At 41.2% G+C, this 17,815-nt stretch overlaps 1 protein-coding gene across 4 annotated transcripts in view; it reads left to right on the plus strand.

Moving 5' to 3' along the window:
- The window catches only part of ANO3 (anoctamin 3), a 233,760-nt gene that overhangs the window by 212,358 nt on the left and 3,587 nt on the right, over positions 1 to 17,815 (plus strand). For all 4 annotated transcript variants that reach the window (XM_077929690.1, XM_077929694.1, XM_028729269.2 and 1 more), the window contains 12 exons: positions 2,558 to 2,640; positions 3,235 to 3,375; positions 3,688 to 3,852; positions 5,832 to 5,868; positions 8,503 to 8,614; positions 9,402 to 9,459; positions 10,572 to 10,669; positions 11,162 to 11,307; positions 12,136 to 12,288; positions 12,929 to 13,076; positions 16,307 to 16,387; positions 17,004 to 17,109. In XM_077929690.1, the coding sequence (XP_077785816.1) occupies positions 2,558 to 2,640; positions 3,235 to 3,375; positions 3,688 to 3,852; positions 5,832 to 5,868; positions 8,503 to 8,614; positions 9,402 to 9,459; positions 10,572 to 10,669; positions 11,162 to 11,307; positions 12,136 to 12,288; positions 12,929 to 13,076; positions 16,307 to 16,387; positions 17,004 to 17,109 (1,328 nt within the window). The remainder of the gene's footprint in view (positions 1 to 2,557; positions 2,641 to 3,234; positions 3,376 to 3,687; positions 3,853 to 5,831; positions 5,869 to 8,502; positions 8,615 to 9,401; positions 9,460 to 10,571; positions 10,670 to 11,161; positions 11,308 to 12,135; positions 12,289 to 12,928; positions 13,077 to 16,306; positions 16,388 to 17,003; positions 17,110 to 17,815) is intronic.

A 17,815-nucleotide genomic window follows, 5' to 3' on the forward strand; every position in this document is an offset into this window, starting at 1 on the left:
CCCAGAAGCATGTAAGTAAGGATGTAGGTGGTAAGTATCTTCCTACCCAACCCTTCTTCTCCTGTCTCCTTGGGCTTCCCCTCCTCAGCCCTGCTTCCAAGACTCTCCAGAGGGTCAGGGGACTCTCTTGAATGTGGTAGGCTGCAGCAAGGAAGGCTGTGGTAAGGGAGAAGATCATCCAAGCTGGGGCTGAGGCACCTTCTGTGAGCAGAACCCAGCCTGAATGACCCAGCACACTCAAATTCAAAGGGTCACTTGGAGGCAGGGCTGCAAGTGGGAATAGGAAGCAGAATGGCCACCTCCTGCTCCTTGATCAATCTATAAATATATCTGATCAGATGTAGCTCCCAGAAACAATACATCTATTTCTTTTGTGAAGTGGGTCTACATTGTGCCAGGTAACATACTGATCACACCAAGGTTCTGGTCTTTGGGCTGCACTTTTTCAAAGTTCTCTGTTCTGCTAATATTTTGAGACAACATCTCCTGTGCCGTTATATCAAAAAGAGGGGTGTCAATTGCTTTGTTTCCAACCTGCAGTTCTTGAAAGCTTTAAGAGTACTTCAAATAATTCCTCAGTGCTTTTGTTGGTGAGAAATCCATGCAGGCATTCTCCCATGGCCATCTGAAGTGCTATTAAAGGCAACAGGATGTTGCATGAGTGCAGGGACTTCCATGGGCACAGCCTTTTCCAAGATCAAGACCTTCATTTCTTAAAATGGAATGTTGTTCACTACAAACGGTAACATTGTGGAGGTCTCACTGTGCAGCTTAATGGAATTGTCTCCTATTTCCTTCCTGCCTTCCTGGCAGGAAGCATAATTCAGGTCTACCTGTTATATTTAATGGACAGTAGATCAGAGAGCATTGTCCTAGAGTGAAGATCACAGCTGCCGCACGCATCCTCTGGTCCTGTTCTTGCCATGCTGCCCAGAGCTAAGCTGTGGATTTCTTAACATTACATACCTCAGACAAACCATGAGTGGTAAATCAAGAAAAAACCTAGGTTGCAGCTTAGCTACAAACCATGAGCCTGGGTTGGGACATCATGCTAAGCCAAACCATAGCTTAGTCCTGTTTAGTGCAATAGCCACAGAACCAGGGGAGTGCCCATTGCCTGCTATCTTCACTCCAGGAAACTGCATGGTTCATGCTAGGTTCATGATTTGGCTGAGTGTTAGATGTGAGCTGGGTCTTTCTGTCGCCTAATCCTTGCAAAGATAGGGAATATATTCTGGGTCTGTACCCGAGAGATTCTGTAGGGTGGAGTAAGGGGTTGGATTGGAGAAAAGCTCATAGATGTAGCTTCATGCCTGATTAGGTTTCATTTTGTCCTAAAACTCTTAAGTCTTGACAAATGACAGCTGTTGGTTGTGTGTGAGTGTTTGAGAGAGAGAGAGAGTGAGAGAGAGAGAGCGCGCACCAGTCTGGATGTTTCTCATCTAGGTGTAAGAGTTACACATTAGGGAAGCAATAGGGAATCTCAGGCCTGGCAAATCTCTCCAAGACACAGGCCTTACTGTCCCTGCTTCCCATCCATAGCAGCCAACTCTTAGGGTCCAAGGTCCTGTCATCCCCTGCAATAAAATATTTGAGGAGACGGGAGCTCCATTCAAATAGTGTGTGAGTGCTGCATCTTGTGATCAATTATGTAAGGCGGGGTTTACTAGGGGGCATCAAATATTTTATTCAAGTTTATTCAAGTTCCCATCCAAGTATCCGCCCCCCCCCCCAACTGAAATGTGTTTTAATGCTTCATGCTTGTCTGAATGGAGAATAGTAAAGGTGTGGGTGTGTGGAAACTAGCCTGCCGCACAAAAGTAAAATTTACATGGTTGGTCGCTTTGCTCATTTTTGCCTCTGGCCTCACACATCGCTGGCATTCGACCCTCAGAAGGTTGCCCAGAAAGAAATGTGGCCCTCAGGGTGAAGTCATCTCCCTGCATTAGGGTATACAGTGGTACCTCGGGATAAGAACATAATTCGTTCTGGAGATCCGTTCTTAACCTGAAATTGTTCTTAACCTGAAACACCACTTTAGCTAATGGGGCCTCCTGCTGCCGCTGCACCGCCGCCACGCAATTTCTGTTCTCATCCTGAAGCAAAGTTCTTAACCCGAGGTACTATTTCTAGGTTAGCAGAGTCTGTAACCTGAAGCATCTGAGGTACCCGAGGCACCACTGTAATTGGGTGTTACCCATTAAGCTAATTCTTTCAGTGCCATTGGGGTTCGTTGGAACTATTGCATTTCTAAACTAAAAAAATGAGTTAGCTTTGCAGAAGCTTTTGAATTTCTGGAGTGCAGAAGGTTTCCATTTTTAGAAAATGATACCCAGCACTAATTGGCTAGAAAGAGAAGATTCACTCTCCTTCATAGTTTTCAGCTACAGCAGAAAGAGGAGCTAGAGGGCCAGTGAAACTGGACAAATCACAGTGCTATAGTTGGTGTCCTAGTCAGCTTAATCACACTGCACTTTAAAGGCAATTCAATGAGCAACTCATTGAGCTTGGTGGTCATTTGATTTTAATGTTAACATGTAATTCATGGCTTTCACAGCTACAGTGTTCTTAGAGTTTTGGAAGAGGCGAAGGGCTGTGCTAACCTATGACTGGGATCTTATAGACTGGGAAGATGAAGAGGTAAGATTCATAGAAAGTACGTTACAACAGCAGTTTTGATGTCTACATTCAGGCTGCCAGGGTTTTTGAAGTTTTGCATGTGCTGTTAGTATATTGCGTGAGTGCTGAGTTTGCCTTGATTTCACCTGCCTATGCACATACACCCAAATATGTGTGGGCACAATCTGGGCACTCCATTTGCAGGGCACCAGATCATACATACAGTATCTGGTATGGATTTGAGTGATGTGCAGCTTTTCATGTGTGGCAGTCAGGGATGTGGCTGCTGATATAGGGCCCAGCGATCCCCAACAAATAAAATATCTAAAAATATCTAATGTGTGAAAACAGAATTTTAAAATAGGACTACGAATAAGACACTCAGCTGGCACTGATATCACATTGCTTGTCAAATAGCAGTTTTAAAGATATCTATCTTCAGGGTTTTCCCAGAGCAGCTTAGTGTTAAAATTCCATAATACCTTATGAAGTGATATATAAAGTATATGGAGCATATCAACATGAAGGGAAGTATTGAAATTTTTCATCATTGTGCCATATGTATACATGCCAACCACTTCAGGCATGAACTGAAATAAATGTTTGTAATTGCAGGAAGAGCTTCGCCCCCAATTTGAAGCAAAATATTCTCAAGTGGAACGAGTGAATCCTATAACAGGGAAGCCTGAACCTTTTCAACCCTTCCCTGATAAACTTAGTCGACTGATGGTGTCTGTGTCAGGAATATTCTTCATGGTAAAGTCACTAAAAAATATTGGACATTTTGTATAGGAATTACGGGCTATTTCCTATCAGCCTAAATTGTTTATAGTTCTTCTCAGATTCAGAGGTAATTCATTATATAGTAAAGTAAAATAAGGAAATGCGGGTCATTGTCTGCAATTTAATCCCAGGACTAAATAATTATTTTAACTGAAAAATAAACAAGCAACTTGGTCTTGAAAGAAATGCGATTTCATAGTATTTACAAGCCTGTAATTCTGTGGAATCTTTTCCCAGCCAATGCCTATTTTTGGTATAAATATTCTTATTTTTATCTGTTTGCAGATTTCATTAGTCCTCACCGCAGTGTTTGCAGTTGTAGTCTATCGCCTTGTGGCTATGGAGCAGTTTGCCTCTTTCCAGTGGTATTTCATTAAAAAGTATTGGCAGTTTGCGACATCAGGCACAGGAGTCTGCATCAACTTTATGATCATCATGTCTCTTAATGTTGTAAGTTCCCAATCTTTATTCATAAGTGAAGGCTCGTCGGAGTATATACAAAATGAATTAAAATGTAGAATTGGTATACCATTTGTTCCTTGTGTAGGGCAGCAGCCAGGGGGCGGGCAGAGAGTGGTGGGGTAGTATTGCTTCCTTGGCTTCCCTGTTGGTAACTGAGGGGAGGGGGGGCTAGGTGATGGGAAGGTTGGTGTGGTACAGGTGCAGTGGTAGAGTCAAGGGTTTGTGTTTCTGTTCGCATATTAGGTTATTTGCCTTTAAATGTTAACTGAGTCAAATTTCTCCTCCATCCCTGTTCAGTGCTGAGGCAAACTGATTAGACTTTAGGCTTCCAAGTATCTGATTCTGAGGTGTTCTCCTCAAAACGCCCTTCTGGCAAATGTCTGCCATGACAATATTTCTCAGTATCATTGCAGAGGAACTAAGGAGATGAGGATCATACTGAGAAACAGGCTTTTGAAACATTATTCTAACCATTATTCATGTTGTTTGAAGTTCCATATCAGGATCAAGGCAAGTATAGGCATGTTAGCAGAGAAAGAAAGTCAAAGCTCTTACAAATATGGAGACACTCCAGGAAATAAATATTCAATTTAAATCTGGCCGTGCCCTAAGGCAAATGCTAATGTAAGAAGAATGGGTGTGGATATACCTTTCATGACTATATATGTCCCTGAGCTGACGCATATAAAACTAGAAATTCTAGCCTAGGAATTTATTGACTTTGTTTGGATAAGTGTGACACACATAGTACTTTAATTAAATATTCAACACCATAATAATATATTTGATACTACTTAACAGAATATCTGGCTAGGACACACTGATTTTGAGGAGAGTAGTTGTAATCATCGTAGCCTGATCTAGCTAAAGTTTCCTATTTAACACCCCAATAATATTTCTGATTTTATTTAACAGAATATCAGGCTAGGACACATGGATTTTGAGCACGACAATACTAAACGCAGTGTCTTCAATGCATTTAAAGTTAAACATGATTTTTCCTGTGAAAATCTTAGAGAACTAAGTCGCTTCTTCCATTTTATTTGGCAAGTCTCTGATGAAGGAGCTCCAGAGCAGACAAAAAAGTTATTTCAAAGAACTAGAAACAATCACCCACAAGCACATCACATATACATTTACATTTATTTAATGGAAAACATGTTTAACAGTGTAATTCAATACAAGTCTACATGAATGTTAGTTCCACTGAGTTCAGTGAGGTTTACTATCAAGTAAGTAGGCACAATACTGAAGCTGAATGTACTATGTAGCTAGACTTGTATATTGTATTTTAAGCATCTTCATAAATAGCACTCAAAGTGCAGATTCGTTTTAACTCTATCCCAGAGGTGAGTTTGTTACATTAGCTCTCTGCACTGGATACAACTGAGTCCTGAACTGAATCAGGCTGGTTTGGGGAGAATTGTTGGCTGAGCTGTGTTAAGATAGCCCTAGCTCAAGGCAGGTCAGGTAAAAGGTCCAGATCCAGGCCTGTCAGAGGGGTAGAGCATAGGAAGCAGGGGCAGGCTTGAGTGGGAAGGGGGGGTACAAAATGGGGAGACCTACCAGGCAGCTGTGTGTTCCTGCAAGAAGGTAGGGGTGGGTGGATGAATACCTTTCCTGCCTGACTTCTTCATCCCAGCAGGCCCCTCCTTTTCCAGTTCCCTGAAGAGCACCACACAAGAGGATGTGATCCTGTTAAGTGTTGGTTGCTGCTCTTTCATGAGTGGCTCCCCTGCTTGCAGGGAAGCTGCCCACAAAATAATTTGTCAGATTCACATCAATTGATTTCACATTAAAAGTGAATTAGTTAGCTTCCCATTAAAAATGCAAACAAAATTAAATCTCTCTCCCCCACCGCTTAGTATGCATCTATGCATGCACACACACCTGTGGTATATTTTTCTCGAAGTCTTTCCAGAACTCATTGCTAGAACACTTTTATTCTCTTCTTATTTCTTTTCCAGGTATATGAAAAAGTTGCCTATCTCTTAACAGATTTAGGTGAGTGATTTGCACTGTTGAATGTTTCCATACTTGTGTTAGTATCTGATAAAGCGTCTAATGACACCGATAAAATAACGTATGCAATTACAAGCTATCGATATCTGGTGTGCCTGAAAGACAACGAACCTGATGAAAGGAAGAACATCTCCTGAACCAATAATTGCAAGAGATTATCTAAATCCAGAGGCCTTCTAAAATGATCATGGTGGATCATACCTAAATTTAGCTGATAATTCATATGAAGGGTTGCCATTACATTGTCTGTGTGACTTTATGCTAGGAAGAAATATGAGTTTATGGCTTGTATCCAGTTGTATTCCTCTGCTGATAGAAGGTTCCTTGATGGAGTGGACACTTTCATGAGCAGAGAGGTTTGTGTATTGATTTTCCCTTCACTCTGCAGACCCGAAATCTGCTTCAAATGGTTGCAGAACCCTTGGGGTCAGTATAGGAGGTAACCCAGAGGGGCTGAAGGAAAAAGGAAAAATTGTTACAATTACAGTGGTACCTCGGGTTACATACACTTCAGGTTACATACGCTTCAGGTTACAGACTCCGCTAACCCAGAAATAGTACCTCAGGTTAAGAACTTTGCTTCAGGATGAGAACAGAAATCGTGCGGTGGCGGCGTGGCGGCAGCAGGAGGCCCCATTAGCTAAAGTGGTGCTTCAGGTTAAGAACAGTTTCAGGTTAAGAACGGACCTCCGGAACAAATTAACTACTTAACCCGAGGTACCACTGTACTCTTCCTCCCCCCCCCCTCCATTTCCACTCATGGAAGCCTTCAGTGAATCAAGGAGCCTCCCATCAATGGAGGGATGCCATGTAGATGCAACTCTAGGTCTTATAATGATGATTTAGTCCTTCATTACTGAGAATTTTGAATATTTTAATATGGATCTGTTTTATGAGTTCATTTTATTTAGGGTGACAGACACTGTGGTAACCTCAGCAGTTCATTCCAAAAGCCAGGCAGAAGATTCTGATTTTGAAGTGAGGCAAAATGAGGAGTCTGCCAAAGCAATTGTGGCTGTTCATATGGAGAAGCCTCTTGTGGTGTCTCGGTTCATGAGATGAATCAACATGGTTTCCCTTCAGGCCTTCCTCAATTTAAAATATGGTTATTGTTTGTTTCTTGAATGGAAAAGGTGCAGGTCAGCTCAGTTGGGGTGTTGATAGGCTTTTCAAGTGTGTTGACAGCAATGCTAATGATCACTTGGTGCACCTCAGCTTCTTAAAACGATTATGATGATTATTTGGAGGAATGAGGATTGCAACATTTGGGCCTTTTCAATTTAGGGTGGGAAGAGAAGGCAAGTAGGGGTTGACATGACAAAAGTGTATAAAATTTTGTGATGTGTGGAGAAAGTGCCCATGCGTTTAACCCAGGAACCTGGTTAACTACTGTTAAAACAGAATGCTGGACTCCAGCTACAAATGCCTTTGCTTTGATCTAGCACCTAAGATTGGTTAAGGTCAAGCTGAATGTGTACAAAGTAGAATTCTCCCTTAAGTTGTTCCTTTAAGTTGTTTTCATCTTCCTTCAAAAGCGCTTTGCTTTGGTGCCATAGGAAAAGGAAAAAGAGGGAGAATATAAATCATGTCTTACAGGGCCCTCTCATTCCTATTAAGCTGAAAAATTCATTTGACATCAACTTGCATACGGCAATTATTCCTTAATTGTAATGTACCTTTTTGTACCAAGTAAGACCATTGGTCCTTCTGCCTTATTAGTGTCAACAATGACTGGAGTTGTTGGGGGTTGAGTTTAGACTCTTCTGCATACAAAGCAGATACACTACTACTGAACTTTCCATAAGCAATGGATCTTCCAAAGCTTTTGGAAGTCTCAAAAAGTCAAATTTCCCTCTCCATTTTGAAGAGGCCCATTTTGAAAATGGGGTGTTGATTTTTGGGTTGATTTGGGGGGGGGGGGTGAGAGAGAAACTGCTAATACCTTTTTGGAAGGGGTTTGTGGTTAGTTTACTTCATAGGATGAGTGTTGGGTTGGTTTTCTTTTCCTTTGTCATTTTTTACACTGTAAACAGACCATTCAGTGTGGTAGCAATGCTCTCTTGTTGTAGCCTTCTTCCAGTGCCAGCTTCCCATGGAAACAACAGCAACAACATTTCAATGAAAAGAACTTGGTACATAAAGGCTGCATATATTGCATCTGTCTAAAGGGATTTTAAAATATTATTTGCAAAACAGCAGCACACAATCCCAGCCTAGCCATGATCTCAACAAAAATTGCCCTCCATACAGCAATTATCATTAGTTTAAAAAAAAGAAAACTCCAATTAGTAGCAATAGTAAGTAGCCAGTGTTATTAGTTCGCTGTATTGGAACCACCACGCTCATAGCAAATACACTGAGGAAAGGGATGGTTAATGTTTAATCTCATGACTTTTTTTGTAATATTTTAATATAAACGTTTATTTTGTTCAGAGCAAATGTAAATAGTTGGGGTTTTTTACAACTAAAAATAATCTTTAAACAGTGCATTTCAAATGTAGTGTCACAGACAGCTTTATGTGTATATGGCAATCTAGATCTTACCTGCTAAAAGTTAGAAATGTTTATTTCCAGACTAATGTATATTGTGAATTCTGTTGCACTTTTTCTTAATAGAACACCCTAGAACTGACTCAGAATGGGAAAATAGTTTTGCCTTGAAAATGTTCCTCTTCCAGTTTGTCAACTTAAACAGCTCCATTTTCTACATTGCCTTTTTCCTTGGAAGGTATGTATATCTGAAATGAGTTGAGAAAAGCATGTAAGAAACTCCCAGAACAAAATAACATTATATCTATTGTTATATCTATTGTTCTAGGTCACAATACTGAAATCTATTGTTAATAGATGTTATTTCTGATTTAAAGTGCATCCCAGTTTTTTAAGGAGTACTTCACCAGTCACTTACATGGAGGGGAAAGGTGTATGTATTGTAAACCAATATGTGTGAGGAGTTTACACATGTGTCTTCCAATAGTTTCGGGAAATGGGGATGAACTAATTCAGATAATTTTGGTTATCAGGGAAAGAGTGCTTAGGTGTGTTTACTGAAGTGGAAGCTTCCCCCTCCATTTTTATCTGGAGGGAAACTGCCAGTTGTGGAGGTGGCATCTGCTGGAGCAGAGTTCCATTTATCATTTCCCCTCAAAATGCACTTCTACCACAATGAGGCAACATTCACACTATACATTCAGTGCACTTTGGAGAGTCATGGCCTCCCCCCTCAAAATTCTAGGAGCTGTGATTTGCTTGAAATGCCGAGAGTTGTTAGGAGATCCCGTTTCCCTTCACAGAGTTGCAATTCCCAGAGTGATGTAACAATAGGTTTACAATTAGTACTAAAAAGGAGATACACTTTTCCTTTCCCAACATGCATCAAAACAAAAAGTGAGATAAGTAATAAGGATTTACTTTGGTTTAGCTTTAACTTTAATTTATCTCAGTAAAAATGTGTGAGAGTCAAATATTTTCATTCTTTCTGAATTCAGCTGACAAACCGAAATATCATTTTACAGGTTTGCTGGACGTCCTGGAAAGTATAACAAACTTTTTAACAGATGGAGACTGGAAGAAGTAAGGATAAATTTTACTTGCACCCATGTAAAATCACTGTCTCTCTCTCTCTCTCTCTCTCTCTCTCTGTGTGTGTGTGTGTGTGTATGTATCTATATACACACACACACGCGCACACACACATACACACACACACACACACACAAACACACATAAACAAACACACACTCCTTTGCTCATGGACCAAATTACTGTTGTCTGAAATGGTCAACCTCTTATTCTGTTTCTTTTTTTAAAATATTAAAAATATTTGTATATGATATAAAAACAAATAGTCCTTTGAAAATTTTCCTTTAAAATGGTTGTGAATTTTCAGGAATCAAAGTATGTTCTGGAATAGCTTAAACACCAAACTTCCTTTGTAAGTGTGTGTTTGTGCTTTAGGGTATTAGCTTCATCAGGTCAACCAATATGTTACAGAGGCATGTGCAAGGTGCAATCTTTCAAGTTATCCAGAACTACTACTTCTAACCGGCTTCTTCAACCTTTTGACAGTAGATTAGATAGTAATTTAATCACCCTCACCAAACCTGACTTCCAAACAGTATAGAACAGTTGATCACGGGCGTGTCCCAAGTCGATCGTGGTGTGATGTACAACCAAAATAAAGGGGGGGGGAGTCAACAACTTTGGTCAACCCTCCCCTAAAAATGCTCAACAACTCCTGGCAATGACAGTGGGTAGATCACACTGGTCTTTTCATACTGTGAGTAGATTGCAGTCTCTTGGGAGTAGAACAACAGTATGTTTTAATTAACCCAAAATCCTGACCCAGTCAAGTGGATCCACAGCAGCTGCCTCCTGGCAGCAGCATCACTGTCACTCGCCAAGAGGAGGAAAGCAAGGTGGCAGCAAGGTCAAGGCCATGCAGACACAGTAGTGGAGCCATTTTGGTGCTCCCACTAGTGCGTACACACAGACGCAACCTCTTCACCACCTTTCCTCTCCGCCTACCGGTAAGCAGCAGCAACACTACTGCCTGCAGACTGTTGCTGTGGCTCTGCCCCACTGAGCAAGCAACAAATGCCTGCCAGTTTGCTGCAATTGTATCTTGCCTTTTCCCCTCTATCTTCTTTCTTAATGTTTCTGCTTTCTTATGTTTCTGCTTTCAGTGTCATCCCAGTGGCTGTTTGATAGACCTCTGCCTGCAGATGGGTGTCATCATGGTTTTAAAACAGATGTGGAACAACTTCATGGAACTTGGCTATCCGTAAGTATGAACAGAGGCATCATATCAAATGCTGACTTGATTATTGTATCTGCTGGCAAAGGGAATGTCCTCTCTTGCGTGGCTAACTCTTGGAGGTGCATAAAGAGAAGCCGTCTCTATGGAACTCTGTTTCCTAAAGACTGGAGAGTTTGATACTGAAAATTAATACTAGATGCAGGACATGGCAATCAGTTGTAATATTTAAAGGGATTTTGGATAAAATTTAGCCATACTTTATCTGCAGAACCATTAAAAGTGTTGTAACGTGGTTTGAGGGGAGGAATTCTCAAAGTGTTTGCAAGCACCATCAACAAGTCATCAGGAATTGATAGGACTGTCTCTATTCACAGGGATGTCCTTCTCTTAGGAGACAAATGTTCACAAGGAATGAGAGAAACTAGGAGGACAGTGATGAGTTAAGCCATCAGTTGAATGATTAAATTGTTACTGTGAGCGCTACCATAGATTCTATGCTTTGACTATCTAATACAGGTTACTGCAAAATTGGTGGGCACGACGCAAGATCAAGAAAGGAGGGCAGTTCCTGGAGCATAAAATTTCTCTACCTCAGTGGGAAAAAGATTGGAATCTACAGCCCATGAATCTCCACGGTCTGATGGATGAGTACTTAGAGATGGGTGAGTGTTCCTATGAAGTTGCCCTTTTTCATAAAAAAGAGAAACTGGTAGATTCTTGGCTGTGAGTCCGGTAAGACCTGCTCCCTTTTCCCACCTGGCCTGGAAAGGTGGGTCCCTGACTGACTCCAGCTACAAAGGTGAGTCTGTTGAATAGGCTCTTGGGCTAGAGTATTTAGGGTTTTTTATTGTGGATAGAGTTGTTGCTGTTTTTGATATTAATTATCTTTTTTGTGTGTTTTTTTGCTGAATTTGGTTGTGTACTTTTGATGTATTATTTATTGTTTATGACTACTTTTGTCACGTTTGTAATTATTTGATTTTTGTGTGTGCTGTAAGCTACCTTGAGCATGGTTTGAACTATGGAAAGGCAGCATACAAATAAAATTATGTATGTATGTAATTTGATGAATGTCATAAAAATTCTGTCTTTTCTTAGACATGGATCCCCCATTTCTTTTCTTTTCTTTTCTTTTTGACCATCACTTTGAGGTTTTTTATTGAAGTTTTTCATAATACAATAAAAGAGCTGCTATTAACAATACAAATAGAATAAGAGTCCTCTCTTAAAAGTAATTCTTAGCCCTTACCACCAACAGAAGATGGTAGCTCATCCCAGCTCTCACCTGGGATCTTCCCTTTCTTCTCCTAGCCTCTCACCTTGGGACATGGATATTTTCCTGACTCTCACCTGGGGTCCTCCATCAACCATCTAGCACCCCCATGAGTATACAATCTCTGAACCTTAATAAAGGCCATAGGACTCCAAAGAAAACAGAAGGGTAACCAAGAGGGGTTCTCCCTTTTTGATCCTGTGTACTTTCTTTCCAGTTCTACAGTTCGGCTTCACCACAATCTTTGTTGCTGCTTTTCCCCTGGCACCTCTGCTGGCCTTGCTCAACAATATCATAGAAATCCGGCTTGATGCATATAAATTTGTCACTCAGTGGAGGCGACCGATGCCTGCAAGAGCAACTGATATAGGTGAGACAAAGCGCAGTCACTGTAGCAACTTCTTTTTATCATTTAGTCTGCAAGTTTTGTTTTTGGTTTACAAATACTAACCAACACGAGAGAGAAATCCTAAGCCCTGGCTTGGAAACAGTGAAGCAGAACTGAGTAGCAGCTCTCCTACCACGTACAGTTCCACGCTGCTTGCACTACCCAGGGCAGAGGGTAGCAGTGGTCATTTTTCACTCTCTTGTTTTCTGCTGTATCAGCTCCAAGCTCAGGTCAAAGTGCTGCTGTGTGTGATCCACCAGTTCCCAAATGAAAATAGATGGCACCAGAAGTAATCTGATATGGTCCTAGCCTTTTGGAAGGGCAATGGTGTTGTTTTCGTACCTGCAGTGTAATAATTATAAATGAGTCTCAAATGAGGCATCACATACTGTGGCTGTGGATGATAAATTTGCAAACTGGATCTAAAAATGGAAGCTGTTTGTTTTCTAGACTCAGTTCGAATGAAGGGCAAGCTGTGCAGGGCAATTGAGAAAGTGCAGATTTAATTCTATTTTAGAACAAAGGCTTCTTTGAGCATGGACTGGGGAAAAAGTATTAAATAATCTGCTTTCTCATGTTTGCTTGTTTTGTGTTTAGCCTCATGATAATTATCCTCTCCTAGGGATCTGGTATGGAATCCTTGAAGGAATTGGAGTCCTAGCCGTCATCACCAACGCTTTTGTTATTGCCATTACATCTGACTATATCCCACGCTTTGTTTACGCATACAAGTATGGTCCATGTGTTGATCAAGGATACAGACAAGAAAAGTAATTATGCCTTTTCTGTATTTTTCGCTGATGGACTCACTTTTGTATTTTGACAAAAGTTTGCATTTTTCCCTTTTGTATATTTTGCTCTTTATTTGGCACGTTTTATTATGGTTACAGTGGGCCAGAATGGATTGCATCAGAGGCCAAGCTAGAGCACTTGAACTGTGTGTGTTCAGTTTTAGTCACATGCTGGAAGTGAATGAGACAGCTGGAAAATTTCAATTGCTTAATATGCCCCCAAATAGTGAAAGACCTAGAAAACATTGTGCTAGAAACAAAACAAAAAAATATTGCAAGACTACATCCCCTCCAGGCAATTACAACAGAAAGAGGGATGTTAACAGAAATATAGGGATGCTCCTGAATGTTGTCAGCCGCATCCCTGTGCCATGGTTCTCCCCACCTCAATTAGGGATGGAGGAGAAATTTGTACCGGTTTCAAGGGGCCTAAACCACAGAGTCTAGGGCTTGCTGATCAGAAAGTCAGCGGTTTGAATCCCTGCGACCGGGGTGAGCTCCCGTTGCTCGGTCTCTGCTTCTGCCAACCTAGCAGTTCAAAAGCACGTCAAAGTGCAAGTAGATAAATAGGTAGCGCTCCAGCGGGAAGGTAAATGGCGTTTCCGTGCACTGCTCTGGTTCGCCAGAAGCAGCTTAGTCATGCTGGCCACATGACCTGGAAGCTGTCTGCGGACAAACGCCGGTTCCCTCGGCCAGTAAAGCGAGATGAGCGCTGCAACCCCAGAGTCGTCCACAACTGGACCTAATGGTAAGGGGTCCTTTACCTTTATGTAATTCACACCTCCTGAAACAATACACAAAGTGAAGCACACATATCCATCAAAATGCACACATCTCTGAATTTTGCGATGCAGTTCTCCAACAACAATGAAAGTTGTTGTTGGATATATTAGAGAGAGTGTTCATAATGTGTATATTCACAAAAAGAAAAGAAAATACATTATATCAGGTACAACTGCATGCAAAAATGTGTATATTAGAATACATATGCACACACAAAAATTTTCAGGAGTTTTTTTTTAAAAAAATAAGGAACTGAAACTGTTGTGGCAAAAAGAGAATCTCAGCAAAACTGGCAGATTTGTCTCTAATTCCAGTTGACCTCAAATCCTGATGTACAGAACGCAGCTCACCCAGTGGTGATCTCAGCTTCCCAATAGTGGCATCACTGCCGCTTGCTAGGAGTGGCAAGGCTGCAGTGGGGTTGGGACTATGAGTCCTAGGTGTGGTGTTCTTCAGCAATGGAACTTTATTTCTTATGAAATATTTCCAAAGCCTGGGCTTGTTTTTGTATCAGGGTTTATCTTCTAGGACGTGAAAAGCTTACGCCACGGAATGAATTTTGAGAATTTCCATAAGAACTAAGCCATCTGTGGTCTTTAACCTAGTCTAATGATGTATTCTCATCACATAAACATCTAATCAGTATTTTTGGCCGGTTGGTGTCAGGGGTCACCTGTTTCACACAAGGCTTTGGTAGAGTGTTGCATATACAACAGCACTATTATTTATTGTATACATTGCTGTCTACAATATGAAATAATGGTTAAGCTAATTTTTGATGTTACCAATTGACAGTGTGTGTTTTTATTCCTTGGCTTTACAGTTACACATTTAATAGGTGGGTATGAGGGAAAATACTGCTTAACACAGAGAGTTTTATATATATTTTTTTCTAATCTGCTCCATCATCCATAGCTCTTTCTTGGCTCTAACACTTTTCATAGCCAGTATCCTGCCTTCCATACAACGCCCCCAGATTTTGTAGCCCAATGAGAAAACAAAAAAGATAAGCTTTGGGCCTAAGTGTCAGCTGCAGCCTCATCAAATGATACCATTAAAATGCATTGATGCAGTCCCTGTATTGTATTGGCTTATTAATGAATGAAAATGTTTGTTTATACTATGTTGATCTGCCCTCATACAATCAATGTTCTTCCACCTAATAAAGGAAAGCCATAATTTCACTGAGGGAAAGGCAGAAAAAACCCAACCAAGTGCCAATCAGATTGAAAGGGGGGGGGGGATTCCTTTCTGGCCCTGTCAACCAATGACCCAAAATTGGTCAGTGAAGGCTCTAACCCAGGAGTCAGCAAACTTTTTCAGCAGGGCGCCAGTCCACTGCCCCTCAGACCTTGTGCGGGGCCAGACTATATTTTGGGGAAATAAATGAACAAATTCCTATGCCCCACAAATTACCCAGAGATGCATTTTAAATAAAAGGACACATTCTATTCATGTAAAAACACACTGATTCCCAGACCATCTGGGGGCCGGATTTAGAAGGCGATTGGGCCGGATCCGGGCCCCGGGCCTTAGTTTGCCTACCCATGCCGAGGGTGGGCAGACAGAAAGCTCTAAAAGCAAAATGGCTGTGAGCTCCAGGGGAAGCAGCCTTCTATAGGCTTCCCCTCCCCTCTTCAGCAAGGGCTCATGGGACAGCTTTTTCCCATGAGCCCATCACACAGAGATGATACTGGGCAAAGCCTTGCTCAGTTTTTTGCTGCAATCTATGGGCCACAGTGCCACTGGGCAAAGGCAGCCCATGCTTATTGGGCACAGAACAGGGTTTACTGCAGTGTTCAACATTTCCCATATGTTGGGAGTTTCAGCATCTAAGGTTGCACATGTGTGCACATACCAAATATCTTTTTGACATATTGGGAGATTCATTTATACTCCCCCTACCTACCCCCATCCAGGCAGGGGCATCCATTATTTCATTATTTTGATTGCACGCATACAGCCCAATGTTGCATGTGAGGACCTCTGAAACTGGGCCAGTTTAACAGCATTAGTTGCACACCTGCTACAATTATTGCATTGCCATTTGGTATCATTAGTCAGTCTGAGAAGGGGAACTGGCTGCATTCAGCGCCTCTGATTCTGGTTGGCCACTGCACCGTGTGGGAATGTTACTTAAGCACAGTTTTGACCTCTTAGACGAAGAGTTGAATTGTATGCTCACACAAAGCATAAACCTCAGCTTACATATTCAAGACTTTATGGGTCTCTTGCAGCATAAATCCCAAGAATATTTTGGCACCATCATCCTTCGAAAATATGATAGGCATGGCATTTGAATCATAGGCACACATTGATAATGGCAAGGAATGTGAATGAGACCTGCTTTGCATGCATAAGCACAACAGAACCATGATGAGCTCATTTCTCATTGGAAACTATTTCCCGGGCTTTCTTTTTTCCAGATGTTTGAGGGGATACGTCAACAGCAGCTTATCAATATTTGATCTGAGCGAGCTTGGCATGGGATATTCAGGATATTGTAGGTATGTATTATGTTAATTTCAATGGAAACACCAAAGAAGCTTGACCAAAAAGTCTTGAATATCCTTTTTAACTGCTTTGATGAATACAGTCGATAGAGTTCAGCTGGGGGGGGGGTGTTGAAATTTCACAGCGATTTCACCAATCCACCACATCACTATTTATATACATGGTTAAATCATGTTACTGTGTTTGCTTTAAAATCCAACAGGGCAAAGGGGGGGGGATGCTAGGTCAGTGGAAAAGAGCACACTTTTTGCACTTCAGAAGGGCTGCAGAAAAGAAATGTTCAAAAACTCATTGGGTAGTTATTCCATAGCCTTGAAGGTATTGCAGTGCTGCCCTCTCTTCATATCATGTGGGCCTCACAAACAGCCCATGAATAGTACAGGATCATATTTACTGTCAGAAGTGTGGGTATATCATTTTTGCCTTGCGCATAATACACCAATATCATGTTTTCTAGACATTCTAATTCATAGAAGGCATATATTCCATATATAGCTGCTTCTGTCTTCTGCCAAAACACCACTGAAATGGGGAGCTCAGGCTGTCTGCGTGATTACAAGTGCCTCTAGTTTTACCAAATGACTTTCATCGCCTTTATTTCCATCACAGGTACAGAGATTACAGAGCGCCCCCATGGAGTTCGACACCCTATGAGTTCACCCTGCAGTTCTGGCATGTTCTTGCTGCTCGACTGGCTTTCATTATAGTGTTTGAGGTTAGTTATATAGCTCTTAATCGGGGCTACTGTACAAAGGTAAAATTTACATCCATTGCTCTGCCCACATTTGCCTCCAGCCCCACAAATTGTTGGAATATGGGTCCCAGAGGATTACCCAGAAGACATTTGTTTGGAAGAGTTTCCCATTCCCTGGTGTAAATGAAACACACATTCATAACCTTCTAACTGCTGGCATTATGTTCTCATAGGGAGGATTGGAGGAGCTGTTTTAATAATAATAGCAGCAGCAGCAGCAGTAGTAGTAGTAGTAGTAGTAGTAGTAGTAATAATAATAATAATAATAATAATAATAATAATAATAATAATAATTTTTATTTATACCCCGCCCTCCCCAGCCAAGGCCGGTCTCAGAGCGGCTTACAAGCAATAATAAAAACAAGGTGAATGATTACAACTTAAAAACAAAACTAAAATACAACATTAAAATATTGAAACATTAAAATTAAGCCATGTAATTTTGGGATAAAGCAAAAGGGGTTCTTCATCACTGGTACAAGATGTATTCTATCTTCCCCTTTCAGCCCCCTGCCACAAGGAGACAGTAGATCACTGATATATGCTAATATTAATAATCAAGGATAAGTAACTAGTCAGTGCATTGCTTCCCAAATATACTGTAGCGATCCAAGCAAGACAGATCAGTGTAAGCATTTTAAATCTCTCTCTATATATGTATTCTTTC

Source organism: Podarcis muralis, chromosome 1 (genome assembly GCF_964188315.1).
Source record: "Podarcis muralis chromosome 1, rPodMur119.hap1.1, whole genome shotgun sequence".
Lineage (NCBI taxonomy): Eukaryota > Metazoa > Chordata > Lepidosauria > Squamata > Lacertidae > Podarcis > Podarcis muralis.